Genomic DNA, 21,881 nt, shown 5'->3' on the forward strand with positions numbered 1-21,881 from the left:
TTGTTTAGCATTTTCCTCATTTCACATTCAATATTATTAATAGAAAATTAATAAAAAGAGGATTATCTTCATAATATAAGTAAAGAAATCTGTTATTATTATTATTTTTTAATTTTATAAATGTTTATAGATGGAAACTGAAATGTTCTTTTGTGAAAAAAANAAAAAAAAAAAAAAAAAAAAAGAACAATTTGAGGAAGTAAATCTAAACACTAAAAAATAAAATGTTTTTACTTAAAAAAATGGAGGTATGGAGATGAATGTTACAAAATTATTATAAGAGTTGTAATTTGTCAAATACACACTTATTATATATCTCTCTGCTTTAAAATATATAAATACTCAGGAGGATCGATCCTACAAATTGTTCTTTTCTTCTGTCCCGACTTTGTTTTCTGCTTTGTTGCCGTTTAATTTCCAAAGAAGAAGAAGACGACAAAAATCGCGTAGAATCGCCATGGTAGGTTTTTGAATTTTCTCTCAGACTCATTCTTCTTCTTCTTCGTCGCATATTCGTACATAGCTCGATTTTGTTATATACTGATGAGATGATCTTCGTGCTCGCTCGTCTATTAATGGATTCTAGAGAAAATTAAATTCTAATGAGAGTTCTTAGAGATTGAAGCGTTTGCTTTGGGTTTCAGGAACGAGAACGCTGGGGTTGATCTTTTATATGTTTATGGAGCTTTGCTTGACTTTTGAGGTTTTGCTTGACTTTTGAGGTGGTATTGATCTGAAGGAAGAGGTTTCGTTTTGTAATTTGGATCAATGATGTATGGGTCGAGTATGTATAAGACGAAGCTTTGTATCTTGTTTAAGAAGACTGGTAACTGTTCGAGGCCTAATTGTTCGTTTGCTCATGGTACTGTTGAGCTTCGTCGTCCTGGGGAGTCTTCTTCATTCACTGGTAATGGTCTCGTTTATTATGCTTTTTGAAAATAAGCTATTGATTTCATTTTCGAGTTAATTGGTGGAAGGATTCATGATGATCAAACATTTAGGTCTCTCTCTCTTTGCTCAGACTTATTTTGTATTATTCTTTGATGATTTTTCTGTTAAGTAATCTTCCTCTTGGAGCTTAGTGGTTCAATGCACCTTTTTTAGTGATATGATTGGATAAAACGTGTTCTGCTTACAGTGGTATCAGTGTTATACTTTGCTTTGGATTTGGTTTATCTCCATATAAAGTTATGTATTCGGTTTTGCTGACTGGTTTATTCTGCGGAATCATTCGGGAATATTGGATGTTGTTCCATTTGCAGAAAGATACAGGGATATTAGTACTGCTGGTCTTTTTGGATGATATTTATATTGGTTTCTTTTGGAGTGGGAATCTGCTGGTTTTTTCTTAGCTGATATCTATATTGGTTTTCTTATTATTACCATTCTTTTTGAAGAATATCTATCATGGGTTCTTATGCATCTACAACCATGGTTCTCAGACTCCAAGACTCGGTATCAAGCACTGCTTGTTGTTAGGATTTATCAATTTTCTGTTGTTATGACTTCTGGCATTTTTCATCCTGCCAGTTATGTATATGGAGATTTCCATGATTGTTTTATCTTCAATGGTCTCTCAGTTGGTTTCTTGGATCAAGAAATATGCAGAATATGGGGGTTTGATGGTCAGAAGGAATTGAACATCAAATTTTGGTGGATTTTGATTGTGTTATTATATGGATCTTCAAGATTGGTTCTTTATTTTCTCACATAATCTGGAGCATTCTCAACCTATTATCGATGAGATACACTGACTTCCACTTATTTAGTTCCCAATTGTGGGTTTTCTCCAACTGCTGGTAAGAAGAGGACATTATTTTGTGGTCTCTTTGAACTGGCGAGTAAGCACCATTACGTGTTTCTTTATGTTACTTGTAGTTTTCTGTATCTTATCCAAGTGTTGTTGACTGGCATGGCATGATTCTGATTGTTTGAAATGGAGTTCACATCTGTACTACAAGTATGCTTTACTGCAGAGTCTATTTCGTCTACTGCAGGCAGACATCACAATATGGATAGTGACTTAAGAGATAGACTTGGTAGACAGTTTTCTCCAGAGCGGAGACCTTCTTTAGACAGAAGTGGAAGAAGGCTACAAAGATTTGGTGGTAAGATCTGCAGCTTTGGGTTTTTGGATTTCTGTTGTCAATTCGACACATTCTCGTTTTGGATTATTAAATGACGTAATTCAAATTTTCAGGACATGAAAATGCTAGTCCATTTGAGAACCGAAGGTACCTTCTCCCTTCCTTTCTGCTTATGCTCATGCTATTTGAAATTTCAGTGGTTATTTGATGGCCATGCTTTAAAAGTGCGACTTTTTATCTCTTATTATCACAGAGATAAAGACTACAGGGGGAACAATAGATTTTATGAACGACGTGATTATGCTGGTGCTTTGAAAGTCGGAAATAGGATTGAAGACAGGGCAGAAGATGGAAGAAATAAGTTTCAGGGTTACAATAACGTTCTGGAAGAGCAGGTTTGAAACTTTAATTTTCTTGGTTGGGTGTTTGTTGGGAACTTGATTCTCGTTTTATCTTAGTCCTAATGTTTAGTGGATAACTTTTGTAAAGATGCTGCTAAAGGACCAGAGTCCGATTTGTCTATATGCAGTTAAAAGATGTAGAGATGGATGTTAAAATGCTTACTGATGACAAACTACGGTTGGAGGTAACTTTCTCCATTCCACAATTTGTTTGATTGCACTGTACAAACGAGTTAATTGACATCTGCTTGGCACATATATTTGTCTCAAAGGCTTCCGTTGAAAGGAAGGCACATGAAGTAGACATTCTTACTTCTAGGATTGAGGAGCTTGAGACCCAGTTAGATAGAGAGAAAGAGGAATGTAGGAGGTAATGACTATTTCCTCCTTGATGTTTGCTTGAAATTAATTATGATGCGATATTCTTGCAGTGACGTTATTTGGCAAAATCTGAGCTTAATCTTCTAGTGACAAGTGTTGTTCAATCTTTTTGTATGTCAGGATTACTTCAAGCACGAAGAAATTTGTCAAAGAATATAACCGCTTCTTAAGGGCACAAGATGATCTAAAGAGGCAAAGCATTTATCCCTATTTCTGATTGTTTCTTATATAAGTATGAAAATATTTCATCCACTAATATCTTATAGGTCAGAAGCCCGTCTTCAGAAATTGGGAAACCAACTTAGTACATATTTTGCTGGAAGTGAAGGCATTAATAGGGATGTAAATGTGGATATTGTGAGCGATGAAGAGAACAATGGTCGGAATTTGAGAACCGCTTGTGATCCACAGAATGAGTTGCAGAATATTTCTTCAATGCCTAGGAAAAAGCGTTATGTGGATCAATATACTACGAAAGAAACTGTTGAAGATGGTAAACTCATCTGTACTTTCATCTGTGTTTAAACTAATCCTTGGAACATTACTTCATAGAATATGTGTTTCAGGCTTCATAGGAAGAGGTGAAGAAGAGATGGAAAAGGAGAAGAAGAGACCTTCTCGTTGGAATATGGGTTCTTCAAAATCATATTCCGAAGAAGAAAGTGGAGCGTGGAACGACGAAGACACAATTAACAAGTCCTCATCAAAGGAAGACAACTGGAAAAGAAGAAGGTTTTCTATTGGCACCTCATCTACTGACAAGGTACGACGTTCTTCTCCTTCTTCCTCAGAAATGGTGTTCACCTGAACTGTAAGGAGATCGACATTGGGGCTCAAATTGATTTTTAAAGCTTCTGATAATCTTTCACGTTAAAGATGTTTCTTTTTGTTAAAAGCGAGGATAATAATAGACTTTGATGATGTTGCAGGTAATATCGTCTACAAGCATGGCAGCTCAGGCATTTGATGATGTTGCAGAATTTGATGAAGAGAATCCTGAAGCAGCCAAAAGCTCTCCTCTCATATCCCTTCCTCCACCCCCACCTTTCAGAGATACCCATGTTCAGGTAAGCATAAGTAGATTCTCGAAAACTTATGCTGGCAAACTAATTTCCACCGGAATATAATTATCCGGAGATGATGATCCTCACAAAATCTCGTGTGCTTTGTGTTCAGGGAGACGAGGATGACGAAAACGTTGATGTGATGGAACAAGGGAAAGCCAATGACCTTGATGATTCCATCTGATCATAATAACCGCTAAAATTTGAACACTAGAAAAAAAGCCTGTTGTTTTAAAGTAATCTTCAGGGGTTTTATAGGCGAGCTTTACATTTTATTCGGTGCAATATTAACAATGATTAGAATCGGTAACATGCTTCTGCTTCTGTTCATCATCTTTAGATATATATATGGCCTTTGACTTCGGTAATTTAAAAAAAATAGTACCAGCTACAGTAATGCTAAGCATACTTTTTCTTTCAGTAGCGAGTTCCTTCAACAGTCAGAAAAATTTCCCTAACGTGCATAATTTGATTAAACAGTGATCTGATCACTATAGAGGCAAAATTGACAGTTTCTCAGTTCTTTTGAAAACATAAATTAGTCTTCAAACTGATGAAGAATCTTCCAGACACTTAGAGCACTTGCAGCTGAAACCATAGTCTGCAAGTAATGCTTGTCTCTCTTTGTACGGAAGCTCCTCGTCTATATATGAAATCGTCACCTGTTGTTTCACATATGCAAAACAAAAGTCAAAAAACAAGTTCTCTTTTCCAAAATATCCAATTGCTACGATTAGAGAGAAGATGCATACCTCTTCGTTCTTGCTGATGCGTCTTAAAGCAATTATAACTGCTTGTCCGTCTCTGTCCTGCGAAACACACAAGACAAAGAGTTCCACATGGAGGAATCGAGCTCAGTCCCAAAAAGTGTCGATGAAAATTCTCAATCTTCAGATTTGTAGACCATAAAGAGGAAGAAGATGTAAGAAAGATACCTCTTCTCGTTTGAATGCTTTTGCATTAGGGCAACAAGAATGGTTCATACAGCTCTGCAGAGGGAAGAAGGCCGTTCCTAAACACAAACAATGTCAAATCTTGGTTACAAGTTACATAACTCCGATGTCTTATGATGACAATGTTTCTTTCATTTCTAACCTTGGCAACAGTCAGAGTACTCATCACCAAGAGCATCTAGAAACGGTCTCGTGATTTCCTCCGCTTCTTCCTATGATAATGAGAATAAGAAACTGGTATGAGTCAACAAATTTTGGACAAAGAACAACAACAATGGGTCGAATGCATTATTCTTTTCAGACCTTTTCTGCATCGGGAAGATCATCAATGTACAAGAAATAGTCCTCTACTGGTGATGCTACTACCAAGTCTCTGCCAAAGATCAAACATATTGTGGGTAAATTCATTGTAAATGTAAGGATATAAACAGGAACTGACAACTCTTACAGGTTATTCAGCTCAAACATGCCAATGATATTCCCGTAGATTTCAAGGGAGAAAACTTTCCAGCGTTAAGGAATGACCCTCTGTGAGTATAATATATAAACAAGGAAACGACGGTACATGTAATATATAAAACTGACGAGGGGGGATACGGGCTTCACATTCTTTGTCAAATATAGCTGACTTTAGGAGCTCCAAAGACTGCAGATAAAACAATGCAATTTGGTTGGCAAAACAGTCAAGATGCGCAGCTGATGAAACTGCAATTGTGATCTCTACACAAAGCACAGCAAGTTAAAACAACCTTTGAGCGATATGTACAACTGAAATACCTACCGTATATGCAAGATTCTTTATCTGCATCCTGAAGGCTCCTTCATCAGAAGGATCAACATCATCTGGCAATGCGATGCAGTCCCACCACCTACCAAACATAAGAATAGAGTTTTAGATATTTCATATGTGGCATAGATATATCACACAAGGAACCTGTTATATATGATCACGAGTTACTGTATGTAATTTGGATCAGTTCCATCACATTTAGAAACATAGAGAAAGAAAATCAAAGTGATTTAACGTTCTTCATCAATAGTGAAAGACTATATCTAATGGCACATCATGTTGTACCTTCTTTTGTATCCAAGAGATACTGGTTTCCATGCCTCCAAGAGTAGCGACTGATTTGGCTCACTCTGTTTTGCTTTTTTGTTCACGTGCGCTGCTTTCAACTTCCTGTACCTTAGAATGGTAAAGGCAATCGCCTAGCCATAATACATTATCCAGAACTGGTTGGTTTCGTTTCATTATAATGAAAAGGAAAGGGTATATATACATAACAACTGATACAAGATATACCTTGGCAGCCAGGACAAAAATATCGTTCGTATCTGCAAATTAAGAAATGAGAAGATATAAATAAAGTTACCACCGCAAGACTGAAAAAGCCAATTTCAAATAGAGTAAGAATAATTTTTACCATTCGCATGTTTTATAAACTCTCCAAGCGCCTCTCTAGATATTGATTCAGACCTCTCACCAGTGCAAAGTAAAGAGTGAGAACTTTCCCAATCTGCCTCAGCGCATGATTCACTGTGTCATAATGAAACAGCACATTAGTATTAGTACGCATAATCTACACATGTAAAAACTAAAGTCGAAGACATCAAAAATCTCAATTACCTACAGTAGAAAGCCTCTTGACATCCTCCAGGACACGAAAGAGGCGAAGGCAAAGGGAACTTATCAGTAAGCGGCAATGCCAATTCGCCACTCATCAGAGAGCTAACAACTCCTTCCGGAAGAGTATGATGGCTTGAACTGCTTCCACCACATTGTCCCTCATTTCCATTGTATTCATCTTCGTCGCAACAACCAGAAAGACCAAGGTTCTTAAAATAGAGTTTCCGGCCAATTTGTTTCTCGATTGATCCAACGAACCGGAAACAAAAGCTGCAAACCAAACAGTCCATCTTGTTGGATGAATGCTGGATGCCAACAAGAATCTCATCTTTCAGAATGAGTTCATTTTCTTGAAACTCTGAATTCGCATAAACACCTAACCAATTCCAAGAAATCAATCATACATTCAATATAAACCAACATTTTGAGATTCTTAAAATCTATACAAGAATCAAAACCAAGAAATCAACCTTTCCCAGTGGTTCCATTGTGTTTCACTTCAATTCGATTGCATCCTCTACTAGTTATAAGCTTGTTGAAATACTCCTGAACAACAAAATTGAGAAACCAGAATCGAGCTCATTCACTATACGTTTCCACTTTCCATGGATGCTTTTATAAATATATATATATATAGAGAGAGAGAGAGGGAGAGAGGGAATTTGCCTGCAGTTGGGGAGTTGGAAGCGGAGCAAGAAGAGCGGCGGCATCAGCAGTGCTATTCTCGTCGGTTTTGTAAACGGAATCCATTAAAGTGGCTGGAGGTTTTGTAAACGTAATTTTAATTTTTGGTGCTATTTTGAAACTGTTTGGGTCCAAAGACGAGAGAGAGACGACTCTTCGGAGTGGAGATGGATTTACCCGACCCGGACCGGACCCATACCCGTCCTCCATTTTTCGTATTTTACCAAATTATTTATTTGGAATTTTTAGTTTACTTTTTTTTTTAGTAGTAAAATTGTTGTCTAATTAATAATCATCGTGTAAAAAAAATTAATTTCAAAATGATTTGGGTTTTGATGGTAGTCAATTCCTTTGTTTATGATTCTAAACCAAATTAGTGAAAACTCTAGAAAGAAAGTGTTGTTTTGATCGCAGTCACCGATGACGTCGTCCCTGGAGGCTGCCTCCGCTTCTCTGAGTTGACTCAGTCCGAAGACGTCCAAGTCAAGACGGAGATTTCCCCGGACGACGTCATTGCAGTGCCTTACTCGTCAGGCACGACGGAACCAAGGATGATCACAAAAAGTTCTGAAAAGTGTTTTTAGATAATCACAAAAATTCTAAACCCCTATCAAGTATCAACAACATTAAAATTGAAAAGAAAAAGGTTACTGGTAGAATTGGATTAAATTAACCATCCTTAAAAGTTTAATACTACATCATTAGAACAAAGCATGGCCATTTCCTTCCTCTAATTTCATCGGCTTCTTCTTTCTCTTTTTCTACCATCTTTGTCTCTGCTCGTGATGCCATACGTTTCGCTTGCTGTGACCTCATCTCCATTAGCTTCGCCTTTACGTCTTTGAAGGGAGAATCAGATCTTGATGCCATAATTGGCTGTGTTCAAATAATTCACTTATTACACCCACATACTTCATTTGTAGTATGAATTAGCCGGGTCTTTTTAACTTAGACGGGGCGGCCTTGGTATTAATCTAGTAATCAAAAACTATGTTTGTTATTCACGATGCAGTGCTTTTGTCAAGTTTTGTGAATGGTAAAAGGAGACGAATTCTAGTAGAATTGCTCAAGGGGTTTTAGTAAATTGATCAAATATATGATTACATGACCACCAAACTTGAGAAAATTTACCGAAATAGAAAGGAGACAGACAATACAATAGTAAGCATCGTGACATAAATTTATACATGCATACCAATGAAATGGATGTGTTGTTCCAGATACACATTTATATGTTCAGTGCTGTGTTAAATTTTCAAAGTATAACCAAGTTCTAAGATGTGATGAATCAAAACTCAACGACTGCTTTAATAATCATTCAGAATAGTCATCATAGATAATTTTGGCGGGAGAGAAGCTTGCAATGTGGTGTAGTTTATATCTGCATATATGTACATATGTAAATTTACATAGTAAAAGGTAGATAATGAAGAGTTTGGGAGAAGCTTTGTGAGGGATTTGTTTGCCATGGTTTTTTTTGGGTATGAGCAAAGAAGAAGTATCGGAAATGAGGTTAAACCTCAGGGTTAAGAGTATAAACGATAAAGTAAATCAACCTTGCCCGAGTTTGAAAATTTTTACAAAAGAGAAAGAGTTGGCAGAAATAGTCGATAGATATAACTTGGCATGGATTCAAGGAAATTAAAGGCGAATTGTTCATAATTTATTCATTGTTTGGGCGGGAAAATAGAAAGCGATAGAAACAGAACATGAAACTAAAAGAAGAGACAAAAATGCAGCCACGTCTTTTGTTTGGTGGAAGCTCCATGCTGCAGTGCTTCAATCTCTCTATTTTGGAGAGTTTGGAGGCTCGCAATCTGTTTGACAAAAAAGGGTTGAGAGCACAAAACCAAGTTCAGTTCAATGTAAGCAAACTTATTAAAAAAAAAATGCTTTAGAAAAGGTCTCACTTCTTCTAGATAACGCAGCTGGAAGTCGGTATAGTACTTAGCATCTTGTAGGGAAGACTCCCTAAGTTGCAGATAAACTGATGCAGTTGCAAGATAATTTAATTAGAGTTAAAATCAAACATAACACATGAGCCCTGTTCGTTTGATAGAGGAACCTGCGACTGCCAAACGAACACGCCCCATATGATGGTCATGACTGTTATTAGAGCAAGTAAAAAAGATTTGGTCATACATGATTTGTCTTTTTCCCCGTATAAGCTTGCTTTCTCAAGGTCTCTGGCAGCCTGATCCAGGTAATAAGTCTCAAGTTGTCGTACTCCCTCAAGCCCCTGAGAATGGAAATATACTAACAATGAGAAAGAAAAAAAAAATCATTCAAAATAAAGCATACAAATACTCAAATGAGACAGAGACTCATACTTTGTTAAACCCGTCTATTGCTTTTTGAATAGCTTTGATCTTCTTCTTCGGGTTCCGCCTATTCACGAACATAGCAAGATCTTCTCTGCCCAAAATTTCAAAAAAATAATCAAATTTCGCATAAAAAAAAGTTCAAAACCTTAACCCAATTAATTAGGTGGTCTTGGCTCCAAAACAGAGTAGGGTAACTAGATTCCCGGCAATATCTAAGGTTTACCAATCAGTTTAAGGATCCTAAGACGAAGTAATTCAAGATGGAGACAAACCTGACGGATGCGAAAGACCAAAGACGAAAAAGACTAATCGAGCGCAGAGGAAGGACGAAACTTTTTCTTTTATGGGTTTCCTTCCTAATAGAGCAAGACACATCAGCCTCTACTTTGAAAGCATGTGTTGACAACTCAGTAAAAATTTATACCCTATCAAATTATAACATTAATACAGCTGAGATGATTTTACTCCTATGTGGACTAAACAAAAGGGAAACGATAGCGTTTAATCAATGGCTCGATCTCTTCTTCTTCGTCGTCGTGATACCATGGATCGACTGTTCTGTTTCTTCGGCGTCGTTTATACCATGGTCCGACTGTGTTGCTCATCCTAGCCATGGCTCTCTCTACCAATCTGAGCAGATCCGACGATGATGTTACCCCCATCGCTGGTCGATCGGTTGTGGTGGATTTCTTCTTCTTCGATCCACCAGAATATGTTCATCAGATCCGACGATGATGGGTTTCTTCTTCTTCTACTTTTCGTTCCCAGGTAACATAATTTTATTCTTTATGTCTCTTAATTTTGGGGAGAGTAAGGAAGATTTCTAGGCTGTGAATTTGAGAATGTATTGATGTGTTTGAATCTAGAAATTGGAGGAGATCCGAGGGAGAAAAAAGACGAGTGCTCCGGTGAAAGAGGAGAGCTATTTTTGTGTGGTAAAAAGCTGTGTAATTCTAGAGATGATAAGGTAATATGTAGAGAACATAATTTGTATTTGATTTTGTGTGTCACATTTTGTTTTCAAGGAACTGAGTGTCATTTTAACCGAGTTGTATCGGCTAAGATGACATCAAATTAGACCAGTGGCCGAGTTTCAAGTCCTACACCTTAGGAGACGCAACACAGAATGTGTTCCTTATGTAAGTTTTCTTCTCACAGTGGTTCCATCTCTAGGTTTATTATGATTTTCAAATTAGTATTATTAGTTGGTGAAGTTACTTTTCGTGTTGTGGACAAGTCAGGCTAGGCNTATTGATGTGTTTGAATCTAGAAATTGGAGGAGATCCGAGGGAGAAAAAAGACGAGTGCTCCGGTGAAAGAGGAGAGCTATTTTTGTGTGGTAAAAAGCTGTGTAATTCTAGAGATGATAAGGTAATATGTAGAGAACATAATTTGTATTTGATTTTGTGTGTCACATTTTGTTTTCAAGGAACTGAGTGTCATTTTAACCGAGTTGTATCGGCTAAGATGACATCAAATTAGACCAGTGGCCGAGTTTCAAGTCCTACACCTTAGGAGACGCAACACAGAATGTGTTCCTTATGTAAGTTTTCTTCTCACAGTGGTTCCATCTCTAGGTTTATTATGATTTTCAAATTAGTATTATTAGTTGGTGAAGTTACTTTTCGTGTTGTGGACAAGTCAGGCTAGGCCCTTTAGCTGTTCAACATTTTTTGAAGTTTCTGATCGTTAGATAGTTTTAGCCAGAGTCTGGTATTAGACGTCATGTTGATGCAGTTAGTATCTTATAATGTATATTGTGATCCTAAATATTTATGTAATCATGAACTGGCCAGGGGAAGTTGTTTTCTCCAGTAATTAAGTATTGCATATGAACTTGCAAACCGATTATGTTACATGTCTAAAGCAAGCTACGGCTGCGAGTCTCTCAGACTCTACATTCTGTTTCGGATCAGAACCTCTCTTTGAACCTGTAAGGAGTCTCAATTGATCTGAAGGTAGAGAGATATATAAGCGCTTGCTAAACAATGAGCTGAGCTTAAGAGTTCATCTTAGATCTGTTTCTTGCCAACTGTTGCACTGATATTTAAGTATCTTCCCAATCTCTTTGTTCCACTAAACCTGCTCTTGAGGTGACCAATCTCCGTAAATTCCAACTAAAATCGCAGTAGAAGAATAGGTGGTTATGAGAGGCTCATTAAAGTCCAAGATTTGTGTGTGGTTATAAAATTCTACATGAGAAACATTTGCAAGTTCCGTAAACACACTGAACATTTTGAAAATCGTTTTATTGATTTTTCATTCTCTTTAACATTATTATCTTCAGGTTTGAGTTTTTTTCCTTGGAATATTCTTTGTCTTTTGCTGCTGTTTGCACGGTCTATTCTCACAAACATATTGTCCTCAAGGTCAGAGACCTTTGTCTTTTCTGAAGTACTATTGACAGCATGAGGCCATCGTGTTGAGATCTGGAAGGCTGGCTATTGTGGTGACTGTGAAGTTGATCAGAAATGGTTTCACCTAAGTGTTTCTGGGTCTGTATAATGCATGTAAAGTGGAGACTTTGGCTTGTGTCGGATCTCTGCAAAGTATGCCGAAGAGGAAGATCTGCTGGTGAGATAAAGGATGAAGAAAAACACAGTAGTCTAGAAGCGGGTCCCGATCAGAATTAAGCAACACAGCTGATGAATGTTAAAAGCAAATTTAGAAGCATATAGAGAGAAGCAAAGGTGAGCTTGCAACTGATGTCCACTTAAATTATATCTTCTACTTGGTTGAGTTTTATATACATATGATATTTGTTTATTGTTTGAATTCAAGTTTGTATCGCTTATCAAAGGAACCGATTATCATGCTTCATACAGACTTTGTATCTTATTTCTATGTCCCTGCTTTCACAGTAAACATCCTCCTTACATTGATCACTTATCCCATTAATCATTGTAAGCAATAAAAAAAATAAAAAAGAGGTGCAAGATAACTTTCATTTTGTAAGCTAAGAAATAAAGTTTTGTTGTGGAATTAAAAATGCAATTTTAATTTCATTGGAAGATACTTTAATTTTTCAAATATACATCTAATTTTTTGGTTTAATGAAAACCGAATATTTTAGATTAACTATATTCACATCCAAAATATTCAGTATTGTTTTAGTAATAGAAGAATATAATTTTCAAGTCAAAGAAACAAAAACTTATTTCTTAACATAATAAAATTTAAAATATATGTAAAGACTAAATTTATGAAATAAAAAACTCAAGTATCATATGAAAATATAAATAATACTAAAAATACAAAAATAACCATTGAATTATCAAAAACTTATGAACTTGATATCAAAGAACATATATATTACATCATAAAATCAGAAAAAAAAAAACCCAACCCCGTATAGTTTAATACAATCACAGCATACCTATCTCTATTTTTAAAAATATTCTTTAAAATTCGATGAAAAAATGTATATTCTTCAAAAATGTTAAATATATTAAATTTCTTTAACCTATATTTTTAGGAAAATTACCCACAATAACTCATAAGAGTTTCCTAATTACTAAAATTAGGAAATATTCCGTGCTTTTTTTTAAAGCATGAATCAACATTTTTTCTAAAAATTATAATGTAATTTAATAATTTGTTTTTTATAACTTATATTTGTTTTAAAATATTATTTTGTTTGAGACTTTCAAGCACAAACTGACTAATACAAAAAAAAAAAAAAATAGTATCACAACAAAACATTAAACGAAATTATATGTCTACGCCTAGTTATTGGATTATTGAAATTATGGCTCACAAATATGATTACGTTTTAAGTCATTGAAGTTATCCAAATCGAGAAAAGCTAAAGAATTGGACTTTGTTAACACAGAGATGAGTCAGCCACATATATGTACTGTAGGTGGAAAATAGAATTGAGCAGAGGAAAAATATTACTATTAAAAAAAGAAAAATAAATAATTAATTATGAGAATTCATTTACCAAGAGAATTAAGGTAAACTACATTTTGGAGTACAAACAAACCCCAAATTATTCAATAATAGATTTAACGTAAGAGATTAGTATGTGCATGAATATGATCTGATGATGAATTGATGATCTCATATTCTCATATATCTAATGAGATGAGGAGGAAGAGTTCTTCTTCTTCACAATAGAAGTACTTCCTCTAGTTTTGATCATAGATTTGAGTCGCTTATCCATCTTTAGATACTCAATCGTCTTCGTGTACTTGGGATCTATACCTCCTTTGTTTTTTTCAACCACCTCCATCATTCTCTTCTCCAAATCCTACATTTTTGTTACCAAGAGATATCTTTTCAAGCTACATCAAATATTAAAAAGTTGCGAAAACATATAAAAAAAGAACATGTTACGTACCTTCACTTTCTCTTCATCTACTTCTAGTGCTTCCATAATACGGTTCAATTCGGCTTCAATCTCAGCCTCTGTCAACACCATTTCTTGATTTATTTTTGTTTTTTTTGGTAGTATATCTAACAAGAGAAATAGACTTCTGAATAAATATGTTTTGTTCTTGTTAAAGATTTCCTCGATTTATAGATGTCAAGTAAGTCACAAAAAGCATTAAGTTGATGCTCATTAGCTTTCACAAAGTCTTTGATATTTTTTTTTAACGTTTTCGGTCTTTTTGGTTAGAACTACAACTCCTTTTTCTTTTGGTACTAGCTAGGAAATTCTTGCTTACAGTGTTTCCTCCTGATTTCATGTGTCATTTCTTTTTTTATCCATTGAATTATAACCACCGATCGACTCAAATAATATTGTTTTCTTCCAAAAAAAGTGCACTATGACGTTAATGTATACATACATGCATACTACGCGTCATCAAAATTTCTATCCATTTACCAGTCTCATAAAAAGTACATCAAAAGTTTTCATTGACTTGAACGAAATCAAACTTATATTGTAAAAAAAAAAACTAAAGTTAGTATCATTTTAAATACGTTTTATAGGGTTCAACAAGCCATTCACCTAATTTAATCGTAAGAATTAAATGAATACAAAAAATCTTAGTCAGCACAGATTGTCTACAATCATATTGAATTGAAATTAATAAGCACTTGCCAATGACCGTGTGTATAACTGTGTTACGTTCTAAGTCATCGAATCGGAACCATGAGAAAAAGTTCGAGAACTGGAGTCTGTTAAACTTAATAAATAATTATGTGCTTTTACGAAAAAAAATAAGATAAACGACCATCATATCTACCGTAAAATAAGAGATTACATGAATATGATAATGATCATCATATCTATCATACTACAAATTCTTCTTCTTTCCTCTGAAATTTAAAGGTTTCTTTTCAATATATGCAAAAATATACATTTCAAAAAATATATTTCATGTTTATCCAAAAATATATATTCCACAGGTTTAATTCGAACAGAGACATTAATCTTTATATAGTTAACTGGTTAAGTAAGCCTCCACAGTCCCACACGTACATTTTTTACTTATGCAGTTTTTATTTGTTAAGCAATATTGTATGTAATTTTCTTAATTAAATCTGCTTAGTTAAAGATATTTGACTGAATTAATTATAATGTTAAATACATTTGATAGGGTTAAAAAGCCATAACATATCAGAATTTTAATCAAAAGAACAAAAGAACAACTAGAGGAATACTTTTTATTTATCAAGTAAGAAAGAGTATCTTTTTAGTATCATAATAAACGGAATATATATTTTTACGTACGATTACTATATAGAACGTAGATGTCTAGATGAAGTCATCATCATCTACATTATTTATCAAGAAACTGAAACAAAAAAAAACACACACATTAAAGAAGATAGAAAGCTGCTTATAGTTTTTGGAAAATCGGCTCAATCAAAAGCCCATTTATTCTTCTCAAGAACATCTTTTTCTTCCTCAGGTGTGTAACCAATCTCAATGCCGAAGTCTTTACGAATCTGGACAGGAGTTTTGTCTTTGATCATATCCGCGGCAGTTTGTCAAGTTAGGTCAAGAAGGCTTTGGATGCTTAGGTAATTCGCAGCATGAATGAGATAAAAGAGGGTGGATGGATCAATTTCTAGCAAGAACTGTTCATCCTACTTCTTAAGATCTTCAACGGAGGTAGGATTAATAGCATTATCCCGCTTCTTGACTACTTCAACGGAGGAAGGATTAGCATCAACGACGGGGTGCTTCTTGCAGTACTCGGTCACCAACGCAAGAATCTTGCCTTTCACGTTCGGAAGCGGGATACCTCCGCCCACGCAATCGTCCTCAATCATGTTAGCTATGACCTGGCTTCGACGTGCGGCAGCTTCTTCGATCTCAAACGTGATACCATCGGAGCTCTTCAACAAGATCATCTTCGTCGACATTTTTTTATCTTTCTCTGGAAGCAATTTGATGAAAAAGATTTTAAGAATTGAGAGAACGATAGAATAGAAAGGTGATGATGATTGATGAAGGTTGTGAACCTATGCGTCTGTTTATTTATAAGCCAAATTATTTCGTAAATGTGTTGCGTCAAGTAAGTCACAAACAAAAGCATGAAGTTGTATGTCTTAGACATCCCAGCTCTTAAATGCCATCATGTCCAAAACCGGTTCATCTAAGTACTTGTCTAATGTTGACTTGCCATTAGCACCAACTGTTTGGGAGATGAAAGCATAAAAATCCTGAAACAATTCAAACACAAATATGCAGCTAGAGCAAGTATGTCAAAGACAGAGCAAGTATGTCACTATAATCCTCCCAATACTTGTCAAATTTCTCCTTCATACCTTTCACCATCTCACAAATCACATCATCATAAGAGTACTCTTGAGCTTTCAGCCAAGTTTCAATTTTCCATACCTAAACCAAGGACAAATCAAAGTTAATATGTCGAATACCTAAATCAAAGTCAAATCACATCGTTATTATGTCAATCATACCTGATTGAAATACAAATTGGCAGTTGGATAAGATGAACCAGAGATCAAATTCGTCATCTCTGCAAATGGGGTCAACAGCTCATAGATCAACTCTGCTCTTGTCCACTCAACATCAGAAGGGAAAGATTGATAACTTGTATCAATCTCTGCAAGATGCTGAAAGGCTTCCTTATAGATGATTGCTCTTGAGAGCATAAGGTGAGTTGAGTTCCACCTAGTTGAAACATCTGAAAGTAGTTCACCCTTAGCTTCAATTCCCATTGTTTCCACGCATGTTTGAAAGGATTGTTTTCTAGTCTCATTCACCCTCACAAACTTAACACTATTTCTGATTTTCTCTAGAGCACCATCAATCACATCCAATCCGTTTTGCACAATCAGATTCAAGATGTGTGCAACACATCTCACATGAAAGAACTCTCCACCACACACCAAATTTTTCCTAAGCTGCCTCTTGAGAATTCCTTGCATGTTGTCATTTGAGGAAGCATTATCAACCGTAATTGTGAACACTCTCTTTTCCATTCCCCAATCTTTTAGCAATGCCAACACCTTTGTAGCTATTCCAGCACCCGTATGTGGAGGAGGAAATGCACAAAATGACAGGATTTTTGTCTTCAAATTCCATCCACTATCGATATAGTGTGCAGTCAAACACATGTATCCCTCTATTGTGATTGCCCTCCACAAATCTGTTGTTAAAAAAAACCTATCCGGAACTTCACCCAACATCTTTCTAAGCTTCAGTTTCTCTTTCTCGTAGATCTTTAAGCAATCAGCAGCCGCAGTATTTCTTGACCAAAACTCGATGTTGGAATTTGCATACTGAAAAGCCTCTCTAATTCTTCTGTACTCAACGAAAGAGTAAGGCAAATCATGTTCTATGATTGCCAATCCTATCATCTCCCTAAACACCATCATATCTAACTTTCTGTTTCCACATGAAGGAGTGCTTCCTGGAGTCTTTGAGCATGATTCCATGTGACGCAAGAGAGTATTGGTGCCACTTCTACGAAGATCAAGGCAATAAGTATGCTCACAACGGGTGCATCTAAGATTATTCCTACCATCATCCAACTTATCTCCAACAATTTCAAAAGTTTTCCAACACCTTGACCTTTTACGTTTACCTGTAGACTTGCCTGTCCTCTTATCAGCCGTACTAGCTACTGAATCTGCTTCTACACGTTCCTCTCCTACACGTTCTTCTTCATCCGGATTCATATCATGCTCAAGCATATAATCATCTCCACTCATATAATCATCTTCAAGGTTTAGTGTATCACCCATCTGAAATAACCAAAACCAAAGACCAATTAGAGAAAAAGAATCAAACTAACAACATGAAAAAGGTTTAAAAAGCAAGTGTTATCTATGTCAAGAGCACAAACAATAATCTATAAGGAAGCTATTCTACAATTCAACAAATCGAAAGAGAAGAAACATAAATCTCAAATGGGTCCCTCCCAAAACCGAAAGAGAAGCAAACCCAGTTTCAATCTAAGTAAAGCAAACCCAGTTTCAATCGAAACCAAAATCGAAAGAGAAGAAATGAAGATTTCAAAGAGAAGAACTGAAGAAATCGAAGAGAAGAACTGAAGAAATCGATTTATGTTTAGGAGAAGAAGAGCTTCAAAGAAAATAAGAAATCGATTTGTGTTTTCCCCAAATCGATTTTAACCTAGAATTTTCAGACTAATGGGCCGCCCAATGTCCACGCTGTCCGTCCAGTTTTGTCCGTGGACAAAAACGGACCAAACCATTTAAACCCGTTCAAAATATGGGCTTATCTATGACCTATCCATAATGAATTGGACATGGGCAAACCATAGACAGCCCACCCATTTTGACAACTCTATATGTCTACTCATATTCATGTTATTCTTCCTGTAAAGTCTTTGATCTAGTTACGTTTTTTATGTGCCTTTTTCATTTAAGCCACAACTTTTTAAAAATTAGGAAATTCGTGTTTTATAAAATTTACTCCTATATTTTGTTTGTAATACCAATTCTATCCATTGGACTAGCTAACACACCGACTCAAATTTTTCAAATTAACTTTATCATTAGAAATGCAGTATGATGTTGTTTACGCGTATGCATACGCACTTGGTCGTATTAATTACACGGCAATATATGTACAAGTCTTTTGATTCTACCTTTTCTTAATACCACAAATGTTCCAATTAGGAAAATTTATCCCACAGTTTCGTTTGTACAATGAACCACTGTTTTCACATAATCAATTATATGAAGTTTTACTATATAATAAACATAAAATCCAAAAAAAAATTATGCAAAAAAATGTCTTATTCTCTCTATAAGCATTTTTGCATGACTAATTATAATAAACACTTGTCAAATCATGAGACTTTTGTTTATTTCCTCAAAGACTTTGTTCAAGTTGCTCATACAAAAGTTACAAACTTGGATGGATCAATATTTTCACAGAGGCGCTCGCAGTATTATCTAATGTCAAATATCTCAAAGTTTTTAATTTATACATAATAAAAGAAAAAAGAAAAAACAAAAACACGTTTTAGCCTAATCTATTTCACCTCCCTTTTTGTTTGACATAAAACACATCCAAAGAACTGTTATTGACTGTCAGGTGCACGTTCGATTTACATTAAAAATTAAGAGTTTTTAAATAAATCTACCACATTCAAAAACATTTCTCATTCTATCTACCACATTTTATAACTGTTTTTTTACAAATACCACATTTACATCATTAAATGACTAAATTAACCTTTTTCATATTTTTTTTAAAAAATTTTAATAAGAAATGAAACTAACACTTTTTCTTTCTCTCTTTCTTCATATTTGTCACTAAGGGACACTCTATTTCTCTAAAAACAACAAATCCACAAACACAACAAAACCTTTTATTTTTTTTCATTGTTTTCTAACTTTTTATTAAAAAAATCCAACAAAAAAAAACTTTGGTTTTCTTCTTCGGTAGCCAAAGATAACTAATGGAGGAAAACGCGGATTTAATCTCTGAAAATTCCGTCTGACGTGAGAGCCACCACAATCTTTCTTTTCTTGCATATGTAATCCATAATATAGTGTAAGTATAACATTTTTCAACTTCCATTATCCCATCTTTGGCCACTAATCGATAACCTTTTCTATTTATCCTCGGTTTGTCCCTTCATGATGGATCATAAAACCAACAGTAGCAGCATCGAGGAGATGGACCTCATCACTTCAAAATTATAGTTTTTTGTGATGTCTATTTTTTTATGGAAATATTTACGATTTGTCCATCGATTTCATAATTGTCTACTAAGATCTTAGTATGTTGTCCAGATTCAGTTTTATAGACCTAAAAATTGAAAGTTGTCAATAAACAATAAAACCAACTTGTCTACAAAAAAAATATGTCTACAACCTTAACAAATTGAAACTTGTCCACAAACACCAAAACCAACTTGTCTATTATAGGTCCGAAAACAACAAAACCAACTTGTCCACAAACTTGTCTGTCACTATGTACTTAATAATTTGTCTATCGGCTCAACTTATCTACAAAAATAACTTTTACGAAATAACTTGTCTACAAATAAAACTTGTCTACAAAAAAATCATTTTGTCTATGGAATAACTTGTCTACAGACTCAATTAAATGTCATAACTTGTCTACATATTTCTCTTTCTTCTTCAAAACATTCACAGCTCATTTCTTTAGCCTACTGATTTTTACTTTTGTGCATATTAAATGTCAGTTGTCAGAAGTACATTGTCCCCTCAACTGGATAAAAAAAACACAATTAATTTCAAATTTTTCTCCTAAACAAGAGGGTATTTACGACTTTTAAGTGTCCCTTGTGGTAGAATCGAAAAGTAGTTTTCACTTGTGGTAGATTAGAAAGGATTGTAAGTAAATGTGGTACTTTCAATTAAAATCCCAAAAATTAAAGTGACTTAAGACATATTGTTCAATGTTCACCTTCCGACCAAGTAAGCTCGATAAATATTTCGATGCTATCATCTTAGACACATTTACTTTTCACATATACATATACTCATTAAAATCGAGTCTGTCAAATCAGTCTAGTATTTTTTTGAAGATGTGCATCGACATCGTGTTTTATAATCTATCACTTTTAGTTGAAATTTCAAATTTCAATAATCATTCGTTGTTTTTGTTAAACATGGTAAGTATCGTTTTAAATATAATCTCCTCCTCAATGATTATGTTCTACTATCTGAGCTGAAGAGTGAACGACTTCTACTTACCATAGATGGTGAACCAGAGTCTGTTTCTGAAGCTTTAAGTTTGCAAGAATATGTTAGAGCGATGAAGGCTGAGCTGGAGTCTATCGCTAGAAATAAAACCTGGGAGCTAGTTAAGAAGCCGGATGGCGTTAAACCAATAGGGTTGAAGTGGGTGTATAAAATCAAGAAGAAAGCAGATGGATCATTGAAAAAGTTCAAGGCAAGACTTGTAGCAAAAGGTTATGTACAACAACAAGGAGTGGACTTCGAAGAAGCGTTTGCACCTGTAGCTCTAATGGAAACTATTCGACTACTCATTGCTATCGCAGCTTCGAAGGGATGGGAGATTCATCACCTTGATGTGAAAACCGCATTCTTAAATGGTGACTTAAACGAGTTGGTTTATGTGTGCCAACCAGAAGGCTTTGTTAAACGAGGACAAGAGGATCGAGTGTACAGACTACATAAGGCGTTGTATGGTCTACGTCAAGCTCCAAGAGCTTGGAACGTGAAACTTGATCATGTTCTGAAGAAGATGAACTTTAAAAGATGCATAAAGGAGTCTACTGTGTATCTCAAGAGTGACAAGAAAGAAAGTCTGGTAGTGGCAATCTATGTTGATGACTTGTTTGTGACAGGAACTTCACAAGGAGTCATTGATCAGTTTAAAAGGGATATGTCAAGAGAGTTTGAGATGTCAGACCTCGGGAAGTTGACATATTATCTTGGTATTGAAGTAGTACAAGGAGCTGATGGAATAAGAATAAAACAAGAAGGTTGTGCTCAAGGTATTCTTCTTGATACTAAGATGGATTCGTGTAACTCAACGCACATACCATTGGAGCCTGGTATGGAGATATCAAAGGCTGAAAAGTAACCTGAGATTGATGCCACAAGATATAGAAGAACGATTGGGTGTTTAAGGTATCTGCTTCACACACATCCCGACTTGGCTTTTGCTGTAGGAGTTTTGAGCCGGTATATGCAGAGTCCGAGAGAGGTACATGGACAAGCTCTTAAACACTTGTTAAGGTACGTGAAAGGAACCACCAACTTAGGCTTGTTCTACAAGCGTGATGGGTTGAGTAAGGTTTTTGGATACAGCGACAGTAGTTACAAAGCTGATATTGATGATGGAAGATGTACTGGAGGTCATGTGTTCTATCTTGGTTTATCATTAATCACTTGGACTTCACAAAAACAACACACAGTGGCGATGTCATCATGTGAAGCTGAGTTTATGGCAGCTACAGAAGC

At 35.3% G+C, this 21,881-nt stretch overlaps 5 protein-coding genes and 2 long non-coding RNA genes across 9 annotated transcripts; 3 read left to right on the forward strand and 4 right to left on the reverse strand.

Moving 5' to 3' along the window:
* On the forward strand, positions 292-4,294 carry LOC104766087 (zinc finger CCCH domain-containing protein 40-like). Of its 3 annotated transcripts, XM_010489904.2 has the most exons (12): positions 292-460; positions 645-907; positions 1,998-2,108; positions 2,201-2,234; positions 2,341-2,482; positions 2,617-2,673; positions 2,761-2,858; positions 2,990-3,061; positions 3,136-3,362; positions 3,436-3,632; positions 3,799-3,936; positions 4,046-4,294. In XM_010489904.2, the coding sequence occupies exons 2-12, from the start codon at positions 769-771 to the stop codon at positions 4,115-4,117; spliced, it is 1,287 nt and encodes a 428-aa protein (XP_010488206.1). In that variant the 5' UTR covers positions 292-460; positions 645-768; the 3' UTR covers positions 4,118-4,294. The 3 variants fall into 3 exon arrangements, with proteins under 3 accessions (XP_010488206.1, XP_010488207.1, XP_019097098.1); XM_010489905.1 differs by lacking the exon at positions 292-460 and having other exon boundaries at positions 814-1,799; XM_019241553.1 differs by lacking the exon at positions 292-460 and having other exon boundaries at positions 839-907; positions 1,263-2,108.
* LOC104766086 (histone-lysine N-methyltransferase ATXR2) lies at positions 4,372-7,363 on the reverse strand. The gene is made up of 14 exons (XM_010489903.2): positions 7,180-7,363; positions 6,984-7,059; positions 6,514-6,889; positions 6,311-6,423; positions 6,190-6,221; positions 5,962-6,095; positions 5,668-5,755; positions 5,484-5,532; positions 5,335-5,389; positions 5,190-5,259; positions 5,029-5,098; positions 4,869-4,945; positions 4,686-4,742; positions 4,372-4,595 (listed from the first exon to the last, which is right to left on the reverse strand). The coding sequence occupies exons 1-14, from the start codon at positions 7,261-7,263 to the stop codon at positions 4,479-4,481; spliced, it is 1,398 nt and encodes a 465-aa protein (XP_010488205.1). The 5' UTR covers positions 7,264-7,363; the 3' UTR covers positions 4,372-4,478.
* On the reverse strand, positions 8,754-9,896 carry LOC104766089. The gene is made up of 5 exons (XM_010489906.2): positions 9,794-9,896; positions 9,528-9,607; positions 9,340-9,436; positions 9,108-9,184; positions 8,754-9,014 (listed from the first exon to the last, which is right to left on the reverse strand). The coding sequence occupies exons 1-5, from the start codon at positions 9,894-9,896 to the stop codon at positions 8,913-8,915; spliced, it is 459 nt and encodes a 152-aa protein (XP_010488208.1). The 3' UTR covers positions 8,754-8,912.
* LOC104766088 lies at positions 10,012-10,725 on the forward strand. The gene is made up of 3 exons (XR_002036665.1): positions 10,012-10,289; positions 10,388-10,456; positions 10,547-10,725. It is a non-coding gene; the product is annotated as an uncharacterized LOC104766088 (long non-coding RNA).
* LOC109130734 lies at positions 10,781-12,403 on the forward strand. The gene is made up of 2 exons (XR_002036664.1): positions 10,781-10,860; positions 10,951-12,403. It is a non-coding gene; the product is annotated as an uncharacterized LOC109130734 (long non-coding RNA).
* On the reverse strand, positions 13,456-14,028 carry LOC109130977. The gene is made up of 2 exons (XM_019241226.1): positions 13,864-14,028; positions 13,456-13,773 (listed from the first exon to the last, which is right to left on the reverse strand). Exons 1-2 carry the CDS (start codon positions 13,942-13,944, stop codon positions 13,600-13,602), a joined length of 255 nt encoding a protein of 84 aa, XP_019096771.1. The 5' UTR covers positions 13,945-14,028; the 3' UTR covers positions 13,456-13,599.
* Positions 15,253-15,927, reverse strand: LOC104766091 (SKP1-like protein 9). Its single transcript, XM_019241155.1, has one exon. It carries the CDS (start codon positions 15,840-15,842, stop codon positions 15,564-15,566), a length of 279 nt encoding a protein of 92 aa, XP_019096700.1. The 5' UTR covers positions 15,843-15,927; the 3' UTR covers positions 15,253-15,563.

This window comes from Camelina sativa, chromosome 19 (assembly GCF_000633955.1).
Source record: "Camelina sativa cultivar DH55 chromosome 19, Cs, whole genome shotgun sequence".
Lineage (NCBI taxonomy): Eukaryota > Viridiplantae > Streptophyta > Magnoliopsida > Brassicales > Brassicaceae > Camelina > Camelina sativa.